Source organism: Macrobrachium nipponense, chromosome 10 (genome assembly GCF_015104395.2).
Source record: "Macrobrachium nipponense isolate FS-2020 chromosome 10, ASM1510439v2, whole genome shotgun sequence".
Taxonomy (NCBI): domain Eukaryota; kingdom Metazoa; phylum Arthropoda; class Malacostraca; order Decapoda; family Palaemonidae; genus Macrobrachium; species Macrobrachium nipponense.
Genome location: NC_087204.1, coordinates 95842011 through 95853280, shown reverse-complemented (window position 1 = coordinate 95853280; position 11270 = coordinate 95842011). Strand labels below are relative to the sequence as shown.

The 11270-nt window shown below is 38.1% G+C and overlaps 1 protein-coding gene across 2 annotated transcripts in view; it reads right to left on the bottom strand.

The window, feature by feature from the left end:
• Positions 1-3858: 3858 nt before the first annotated feature.
• LOC135223774 (bone morphogenetic protein 2-like) overlaps positions 3859-11270 on the bottom strand; it is a 43676-nt gene continuing 36264 nt past the window's right edge. Inside the window, exons 1-3 of one of the 2 annotated variants that reach the window (XM_064262553.1) lie at positions 8935-9184; positions 6855-7296; positions 3859-6409 (exon numbers count right to left, since the gene is read on the bottom strand). In XM_064262553.1, the coding sequence (XP_064118623.1) occupies positions 5517-6409; positions 6855-7287 (1326 nt within the window). In that variant the 5' untranslated portion in view covers positions 7288-7296; positions 8935-9184 and the 3' untranslated portion in view covers positions 3859-5516. Of the gene's footprint in view, positions 6410-6854; positions 7297-8934; positions 9185-11270 lie in introns of those variants that run through there. The other variant, XM_064262552.1, reaches the window with a different exon arrangement.

Genomic DNA, 11270 nt, shown 5'->3' with positions numbered 1-11270 from the left:
AAAGTAAACTTTATGCTTACAATGCATAATCTTTGACTTAATTCAAAATAATTCAAAATGAATTACTGTCTACTTAAGCTTTTATTTTTCAAGATACTCTTGAAAAGGCTTCGTAAAATTACACATTGGAGTCACTCAGCATTCATATGATCTTTGCAGCAATTCGCAGCAGTTTTTAAACCATTCCTGAAAGCATTATCCCCCTCGAAGTTGCAAAGGAGGGATGACTGGTTTAATCCGTTAGGTGGATGGGCTAGACATTCCTTACCGAGGAATCCTTCGAAGTCTCGTTTCCATCTTTTTTTGTTTTCTGTCCTGATAGGAATCCAGGTTTGTTTGATTTTTTTTTTTTTAACATTTTGTACGTATCCTATTATAAATGTTGGTTCTGCTGTTACGTCTTGATTCCCTCCGAATATCATCTTCATTATTTCCAGTTGGGAAATGGTTTTATTTTAAATTGTTGTCTCCAGTACTCATTTCTGAAGAATTAAGATAAAACAGTATTAGCAGAAAAGACGCTTTGAATGATCTTTGCATGTAATATAGAATTCATAATGTTTATGTGGGTATATATATATATATATATATATATATACTATATATATATATATATACACATACATACACACGTATTACGTGCATATGTATATATAAAGATAAATTAGCTTAGTACTAAATATTCATACCTGGAGATGCTTTTTCAGTTTTCTTGTAACATCTTCAGAATTTGGTGTTATTTCTCGTGTTTGATCCTAGGATAGAGTCACTGAATGGGTTATTTTAAAACGTAGGCGTCTTTTTTTTTTATATTTTTGATACAAAAAACTCTAACTCTGCTCTCGATAATTTTAAGTCTTCTGTATTTGAAGGCCCCATTCTACGGGCACAGCAGCAGAAAAAGTTCTCAGGATTTTCTTACTGACATGGCCACTTTTAATGATTTACATGTTATTCCAATCCCCGGGATATCTCTTCGAATATCGTATGCTACATGATTATGAGATGAATATATTTTGTAATTAATTCTGATATACTCTCTTGAACAAAGGGAATTAGCGAATCATATGCACCTTTTTTTTAAAGATTTCCTTAGAAGCAGATATTTTCAGTCGTATTTTCAAAGATATCTCCTTTCATATTCGTTTTTATAACTTCCTGTAAGACTTTTAGTAAAAAAATAAATTTTTCTTTTTAATGTAACAGAAATATTTTCATTCTTCTGGTTTTTTTTTACATTTTCTACCCAGATCTCCTTCAACACCACTTTTTTATTTTTTTCATTTAACTTTGTTCATACTATTTTCTGTCCGAAATCACACGAGCAGGATGATAAGTTTGGGGTACGCCTGCGCGACCAATTTTGGCTTTTTTTGTAAAATGCAAAGTAGAGTTCTTCCTCTTTTCCGGTTAAGCCAGTTCTCTAATTTATTCCGTGGAAATCACCACTTCTTTCCCGTTGCCCTCGATACACCGGATTTACCTTCTGGATTTTTCTTTGTAATAAATATTACCTCCCTTCTTTCGAGTGGCCGAATCCCGTCTCTCACTTCTTTCAGAATATGGTTCCGCCTGGTTTTCTCGTCAGTTCCTCTCCCATTTCCATTCCGGGCTGAACTTGGCCAGGGGTACGTTTTCAGAATAGTCCTGCACTTTCAGAATGCCAGGCAATGCATCGGTTACTGCAATGAGCGTGAGATTCATTCCATGAAGTGCTGAAATGTCCATTTCCGGATACCCGTGAGGATAGCACTTGTCTTGAGCAATGCTACAGGAAAAGCATCTTATAATATGTAGATTCTTTCCCCTAATCCAGTTGTAGAATTTTGTTTGTAAATTGTTTCCTAAGATATAACTCTGACAAATACCTCTTAAGTATTTTCACGTCATATAGAATTTTATTGTGGATGTCAAATTCTCTTGCGGTACCTCAGTCATATGTTGCACTTTTCCTTAATACATGTTTTGCTATAGTAGTTTTCAATGTTACGTCTTGAAGGTTTCCTCACTCATTATTTCAACTTGCAAGGTATTCTTATATTTCGTTCAAAGTTTGTTTGAAATTTATTAGATAACCATAAACATTTACAATTTCTTCAGATATCTCCTTTGTTTTATTTTCTGTATTCACGCTAGAAACATTTCTTTGGGAATGTCGACTTCACAATCTGTCCTTGCAGAATGTTTTTTTTTTTATTCATTTTCCATTGAAGTTGAATTTTTTTTCCGAAATGTTTCCAAAACTGATGTCAAAAGGTCAGGGGCAAACTTGTAGTCCCTGTAATAAAACAACAGGCTTGAAGGACTCAAGCATACTTTCACAAACAGTTTAGGAACGAATCGTCTCGTTGGTGTAATAAACTTGAGCAATATTTTATTGTATGCTGTAAACACGAACCATCCACAACTCAGTATGATTAACACGCTCCTGTTGATTCATATTCTCTTTAATTGTATATATATCAGTGCTTAGTAAATTGATACATATCGATGATGCGTTCGTTTGTTCTAAATTTACCCTTTTTAATTCCCCTTTGAATTACATTCAGTGGAATTCCGGCCCCCCCTTTTTTTGACGTATTTCAGAGTAACATTTCTTTATGTGATTTTGACTTCGATTCTCTGTCACTTCGTAGAAACTCAGTTATTTCAAGGTTTCATCTCGATATAAGGTATTACCCATAGATTTCCATCTTTCGGTGTTTTTTTATTGTAAATTACTTACGCTTATCTACTTTCCACTGAGGTATGTTTGATCCATTCAATTATTCTCACTCTTGTTTATATGAACACATAAAACAAATATAGACGTCTGTAAAGTTTGCTATTGCAACACCAATATGGCATCAGCAACCCAGTCAATCCTTAACCACCTACTGTTTATTTTTTTTTTCACTCACTGTCGAGAATCGATGATCTCGGGTGAAATCCTTTACGAAATATGTCCTTGGAAATTGGCAATTATTTCGAACACCTGATCGGGTTGCGATTTGGCAATACTTGCCATGATAAAAAAAAAAAAACAATTTAAATATTAGCATTCGCTTGAAACTAAATTTTCGTCTGGTCGATATAAGTCCGAGAAAAAAATTAATATGTGATTAAAAAATAAGTGTTTGTGCAGATTTCAGTGTGTACCACTTTCATCTTTTATTTTCTTAACTGGGCCAAAGAGACGAAAGGTCTCCTTAACAACAGCATTTGGCTGAGAGCTTGAGAGAGAGAAAATTGGCCAGTTTCTTCACTGACAGCTGACTCACTGATACAGATTAATTACATTTCAATTCATATTTTAATTTCTTAGCAATTACCTGCCTTTGCTTTTAATTATATCCGGTGTTCCGTCTGAGTTGAATTCTAACTAAAATATTCTTCATTGTCTTAATTGATAGTCTTCTTTATAATAATTCAACACTGCTTCAAGATATTCTTGTTGCTATAACTCTGCATCATATATGCAAATAACATAATGATTCACATTTCTTTAAGTATGAAAACTATATTTCATAGCTTCAATAATGTGAAATGATTAGTTTTGAGTTTTCTTAATTATGCATGTTGAAAACTCTAGATTTTTAAAAAAAATTTTGAGTCAAGGCAAATCAGTTTTTGCAGGAGTCTGTTTAAAGCTTGTGTCGCTGTCAGGATATCTCATGTTTTTCTACATTAAGCCTGCTTTGTTCTGGCACTGGCTCTTGTTTCTAGAGCAGCCTTAAGACCACGCGTTAAAAGACAAATGCCATTAAGACACACATTAACATTTTTTGAATCACAATATATGGTATAGAATCCCTACATAGCCATAGATGTTAAGACATCAGAAACACTTCAAACAGGGAATGAATGAAAGAGTTCCAATTGTTCATATAAAATTTATTCCAGTAATAATCGCTTACTGTCTTTCAGAATATGTACAAAATATCTTAAATCTATATTCACATCTTTAAATACAAATAAATCTGTACAAATTTTGCGTTCGAGTATTATTTATACAACAAATAAATACAGCACTGAGGAGCCTCTCATAATAAGGATAAAATGAAGTATAATTGCAATAAAAAAGCTATAAAAATGAATACGCAGCAAAATGATAAACAAAAGAATTTGTGTCATATCAAAACAGCAAACATAAACTTCAGTTAAAACGTTAAACTTTTTCGTCAGTTTCCACACGTCACTTAATGACAGTTCGTATTTGTTGCCATTCAAGGACAATACTCCTCGAGAGAGAGAGAGAGAGAGAGAGAGAGAGAGAGAGAGAGAGAGAGAGAGAGAAACATGTTTCGTTTCGTTATGAAGGGGGGCAATGTATTGTTTCTCATCTAGGAGCGTCCGACGAAGAGTGGGCCATAAAACGTTATTTACAATTGTTTATCTAGGAAATATACAGTTAAAGGTATTCTGTCATCCGTTTGGCCCAACAATTCTTTCAGCTTTTAACAAGATTAGTCAGCACCACTCTTTGGTTGAGAAACTACAGATTACATATGTGCGTATATATATATATATATATATATATATATATATATATATATATATATATATATATATATATATATATATATACACGAAGGAGAGAAAATGACCGTAGAAACGATTGAATTGCATTTTGTAAACTTGATTATGTGCAGCTCATTCAGTATTCTTTTTTTTTTTTTTTAGTATTTTTTACAATAGAGTATTGGCAATAATATACCATATACTTTTTCATATATATTTTTGTATATAAAAATTCATTCATATTTACACAGCACTTTCTCATTCTCGTAGAATTCCACGCCACAACGCCAACCATCGCTTTCTATATCTTTGGCCCAAACAAAATGTCATCTGCAATCGGATGAGAGCATGAAGAGGGACATTCTCGCTTTCCAAAACGCTCGCATGAAACATTTTCATTTATCGTTCTCTCTGTCGATTTAACGTGTTTTCTGAGGTCCCGGAACTTAGTATGCGTTTAGAGACCTTTGTTCATGTAGGAAGTTAGAGAGGGGTGAGAGAGAAAGAAAGAAAGAGATAAAGAGAGCGAGAGACAATTTAATCATTTTATGTTTACTTCACAAAATATCCTTTTTCCTCTTTTAAAGAAATGTTACTCCAGTTTCCTCTCTTGTCACTTCTCCTGACTGTTTTTCCAGCCTCTATGATTTTTATGTACTTAATTATTCATTTATACTCTGCACTAAATAGATATTAGCGTCATACGTTCGCGAGCCTTCTGGGGCTCTGGACGGTCATCTCGCTGTTCAGCCTCGAGTACCTTTTCTAAGAATAATGGTTATAATTTCTTTTTTTAAGTAACTTATACATTATCACATCCGCCTGGGACTCACTTGAGGCATATTCATGTCACGAGAATGACAGCTGGCACCGACGACAGAGAAGGACTCCGGCTCACACCACCCACCGGACGCTACCCCTCCGCCTCCGACACAGACGGCAGAAACGAAAAACAAGCGACGACCGCGGCCTTTCTTTTCGCGAGGAAATCGAAGGCACTTGACGACCACCCCTTTTCACCTGCAGCCGCAACCTTCGACCACCATATCCTGGTGGTTTTTGAGGACAAACTTTTCATCGTCGTCCATGTACAACATCGAAATTGCTGACAACTCAGTTGGCACGCAACAGGCTTTGGGCACTCTGTCTGGGTACCTGGAATTGACCAGCGTCTGAACGACGGCGTGATTAGTGGCATTCATGTCTTCAGACAACGGGAAGGGGCAGTCTCCCTTGCAGAAGTAGGCCTCGTATCCGGGAGGGGCTACTATCCAGTCGTCCCATCCCACTTTGCGGAAATCGACATAAAGCGGGTACCTCTTGCAGTAATTCTTCGTCTTTTTGTGCTTGACGGGAGTCGATCGCTTGCTTCTGGATTTCGACTTGCTGTCGTCCGTGTAAGTCACAAGCAGGGGCTGTTTTTCGTGCCAACTGCTGTGGTCGAACTGTGGCCTTCGCAGGTGGACGTGAGAGGTGTCGTACTCTGTGGTCTGGTTCAGAGCGACGACGTCCACCAGGACGCCAAAGTTCTTCTTGGGCTCGACGATCCATCGCTTCAGGGCGTCGTAGACGTCGAGCTTTTGAACCCCTCCTTTCCTGGCGTCGATTACTTTCGTGTCGAGTAATCGCAAGGTGGGCTCCGAAGTTTTCGTGGCTCTGCGGAGGATGTCGTACACCATGATTCTGTGCAGGTAGGGCACATCCTCCGTGGACCACTTTTTCTTCTTGAGTGGTTTACTGCGCTTCTCGGGAACATGGGACGCGTTCTTGCCCAGAGCAGGGGCCGAGGGATGGATCGTGTGGGTCAGACGTAGATCTGCGTTATGTAAGATCTCGTCTGCTGGGATGTTACTCACGTTGAAATGAAACCTCATTCTGTTATGTGGGTAGATGGAGTCTGCGGTACTTTCTGAAATGAGAGAATGCGAGGGTTGAAGTAACGATTCAATACCCTGAATTAGGTAAGAACTGAGAAAGGCTCACATGTGCAATGAAAATCTTACGTTACGACACAGTAACAGACAAGTTTTGACATTAAAGAATGAATGAACAGTGTTGATATTCTTATCTGAAACTTACAAATTATGTTGCTGTCAGTTTCTCTTTTCACTGACACACATAGGACTGACTTTTGTAGAATTTCTCTAGGAGGGAATACAAGATAACTATCAAAGTGACTAATTAATGTATTAAGGTTTCTGAGATGCCTGATATAAAAGTACTTAGGTTTAAGATGTACGTATGTAGTGAGAGGAGAGGACGAGAAGAGATTGAGAAGAGGAGAGAGAACGAGGGACGAGCACGAGAGAGAGAGAGAGAGAGAGAGAGAGAGAGAGAGAGAACAGCTAACTTACCTCTATGGACAAAACTTCTGACAGTGTTGGTACTGTAAGACCTTGGAGATTCCGGAATGAACTCCTCCTCTTCTTCCTCTTCCTCCTCCTCTTCCACTTGCTCCAAGGTCCTCCTCGGTGCCTTATACAGGAGCCCTGCCTGGCGATGGTACAACTCCATCATGTAGGGCGGCACCGTCACCTGCCTCTTGACGCGGGGCCGCTGCTGGATCCCGAACATAGCCATCAGGTTCTTTTCCAGCTGCTGAATGAGAGCGGATGGGGGGTTCCCCGCTTGGTCTCCTCCTGCCCCTCCTCCCCCTCCACCGCCACCACCACCTCCTCCTCCTCCTTTTCCTGATGGTGTCGTTGCTGTTATGGCTGCTAAGGTCGTCGCCCAGAGAATCACGGTCACCACCGCCCGATGATAGCAACACCAAGATGGGACCATCATGCTACAGGCCTGTTCAGGAGATAATAATAATAATAATAATAATAATAATAATAATAATAATAATAATAATAATAATAATAATACTTCAATGGCTGTGTACAAATACAGAATGCAGATGAAATGCAGCAAAAATACAATGAGAAAAATTAACAAAACGTATAGTAGTACCAATGACAATATTAAAACAGTAATACACCTGCTATGTTTAGTTAACTTGAATGAATAGTATTCCCCTTAAACCCAACAGTTAAGAGCAATCAATAGCACCAGCGACAACAACCCGCTCACGGGTAATGAAAATAATAACAAAAACAATAGTAATATGACTACACACACACAACCAAATGAATCAGAATACATTATTTTTTAAAAGCCACAAAAAGTATGGAAGAAATCTGTGGCATGAAAATAGTCTTCGAAAACACTGCTCTTCCTGTTACAAAAAATGTACTTTATTTTCTTTTATTTTATTTATTTATTTATCTATTTATAATTTTTTACAAATAATTGAAAAATAAGTGCACTTCATTCTTCAGGATGTTACCACAATTCCTGGTTGCTTTACCCTTACGTTGAAAAAAAAAATTGCTTGCCTTATTTTTGTCTTTACCTACAATTCGCCTTCGTTGATCATAATCACTGGATTACAGTCTGCGTGCCTAAATCAGTCAATAGAGCACCAACAGTGACTCGCAAGTAACCCCTTTCAATGAACCGTGACTATGTGAATTTCTCACGCTCCGTTGGACTTACTTCAAGAGCTGCGTTTCATTGAAAAGAAGTTCCAGGTGTGGTGATTAGGCAGGTGAAGCTTATCATAGGGATAATTATGATAGCTGAAATGGTTACGACTTTGTTTGGGGCTACATTACACCAGTCTTGAATTATTTTGATTATGAATAGTAAAAAAAAAACATTTGTAGCTTAATGCGTGTATATGAATCACGGTGATGTGATATGCATGTGTGTGTAGATAGATAGATAGAAAGATATACAAGTGTGCTTCGATGTGTTTAAGTATATACTCTATGGTAGCTTCATTTTCTATCTACATTTCACTTACTCGACGTTAGATATCTAATAAAAGTTACCATTAAGTCAGTCGTATTTAAATAGTTTCAGTATTTTCCTCGTTACAGACTCATTTTGTATAAAGAGAGACTACTCTAACATCATAGTTAACTTCCTTTGAGTGGCGTCGGTGACCCTGGTAGTTGTGACGCCAGATAACTTACAATCAATCAATTAATCAATCAACTTCCTTTGAGTGGCCGGCCACCCCATCACCCACCTCCCCACAAAAAAAGAATGAATGAAGTAAAATATATCTTCCTGGTCGAAAAAACAGCAACACGAATTACAAAGAAAAAGAAAAATATGAAAGAAAAAATTTCATATTTTTCTTTTTCTTTGTAATTCGTGTTGCTGTTTTTCGACCAGGAAGATATATTTTACTTCATTCATTCTTTTTTTGTGGGGAGGTGGGTGAATGAAAAAATGCTCCCTGATTGAATAAAAGCAACAATGATCACTATTAAAATGAAAGCAAAAATCTCACTGATTGAAAAAAAGCAACACGAATCACAAAAAAGGAGAGAAAAAATCTCCCTCATCGAAGAAAAGCAACGCAAATCACATCCAACTCACCTTGAGAGCTAAAGAAGTATAAAAAGGATTTCCAAAGAACGACCTTCAAAGGCCAAAAGGTTCGAGAACTTGAGAGAACGATCACTTCCACAGGTAAACTCAGCCAAACAGTTCCCTGAGCCACGTGCTTCGAGATGTGGCGAGTGGGTACCCAGTAGAACACACGAGTTCACGACCGCAACTGTGCTACTGAAGGCAACGGCGACTTCCCCGATAGGCTAAGTATATTTGGGTGCCCCGTGCCCTATCATGCCCCGCCCTCTGACCCGCCTCCTTCGCGCCTCCTCTATAATTTCCCACCACCCCCGACCCCTTCTTCCCCCTCTGGTTTGGGCTGTTCAACTCCCAGTGCGAGAGGACCTCCCCCCTCCCATCCCCCAACACTCTGATAAGCAAATTTCTAGATTGATTGAAATTTCCCAAAGATTTCGGAAGTCTTCCATTTCTTTTAGCATTTTTTTCTTATCGTTCCGCTCAAATGAATTTTAGTTTCCCTTTATCAAAAGCACCACCTGTATTGTGCTGTTAATATCATTAATGCCATTGATGGTGTACCTGCCTCTATTATTATTATTATTATTAATTTCCTACTCACTTGTTCAGAGACAAGAAATAATGTTGTTAAATGTCCGACGGGCTGCAAAGGGGATTTTCTTAAACAAAAAAAAAAGGGGGGGGGGGTTGGGGGGGAAATATGATTAGAAACGAATTTACTCGAAATTTAGCCAACAAATTTAGCCAACTTCACGACTGAAAAATTGAAATATATAATCAGCATAAACTTTAGTTTATATAGACCTTCAAACATTGGAATATTTCCTCCTTAATCGAAAAGAATGGAAAATAGCGTAAAATAAGAGAAAAATACCACAGTCCACTACAGCCACACGTCTGCAGGTGTGGGTTATCAGAACCAAGAACAGTGGAAATAAAGATGACAATAAAACATGAGTTATTATCGTCTCGTTTGACCTCCACTTCTTGAAAACTACCACCCAGTCAGTTAAAACTCTCCCGTCTCCCCACCCACAACCTCTAAACCCCCTCCAGCCATATCCCACCCTTCCTCCACCATGGACCTAACGAACTTCACCATCCGCAAATACTCCTCCCTCCCTCCCTCCCTCCTTCCCCACCTCATCCCCCCAGGCAAAACACCATCCCAACCCCCATTCCCTGACCACTCACCAACAACATCCAGCTTCGATTACCCGAGGCCAAGAAGCGTACCGGCTTTAATCTAACACAGGTGTCAAAATACCCCTGTGGGAGGTGTGAAATTGCCATTTATTGCTTGCTAAAGCAGAAGTGAGAGAGAGAGAGAGAGAGAGAGAGAGTACTCCTTCGTAGGATGTAAGCAGAGAATGTGACAAGTAGCAAGTTTTATGATGTACCTGTATTCGATATTTGTAAAATTTTTATTATTATTTTCATTATTATTCGTAAGTTTTCACATGGTAGCGGTAAAGAAGATTGGGAATCTGAATATTTATAGTTTATGAAATATATACAGCGGTGTTATAATTAGCCTTGAAAAGGTAGATTATCAAATGAATGAATTAGAGCTGGAACAGCTAGAGAGCAGGAAAAGGTGAGCGTTTTTCTGAGCTTTCATTGATTGATATATTTTTCCTGTGTGTATCAATGATCAGGTACTGATGACAACTCCTTTAGACTTCCTGGCAGTATTGGTACACTAAATTATGTACGATATAAGCTATATTTGTAGGAATCATTGAGGCACTTAATGACGTCGAGAGAGAGAGAGAGAGAGAGAGAGAGAGAGAGAGAGAGAGAGAGAGAGCTAATTTAATTTCTGGTCGCAATATATTACTCCAACTTGTGTCTATCGTGAACGAGAGCTTTTGTGGTATTAATTCAAACCATTTAGTCTTCAAAGATGGACTTCATGTCAAAATAATGATTAATTTGGTGATCATTACAGCAAATAGTATTATACGTTAAATTCTTTAAGTTAGAAGACAACTTTTGAAGATCAACGAAAGATATTGGAGAAGGTATAGCTGAACAGAAAGCGGAAGACAAGAGATCAAGGTAGGAGGGATATCAATCGGGAAATCATTTCAAACTGACTATTAGCGCAATCGGGTCTGGTTGGAAAGGTGTCAAAAATCCGATACCTTGGTCAGGATCCGCGCTAATCTGCGAAATCTCCTGGAAGGATTAATGAGGGTACCGTGAGCCTCTTATATAAAAAGAGTTCCTTAACAACCGGTTGGATGAGAAAAACATTTTGCCCTGGGAAACCCATATAGGAGGTGAGAAGCTGTCCAGTGTGTGTATGTATGTATGTGTTCGTATGGAAAGGTATGCTG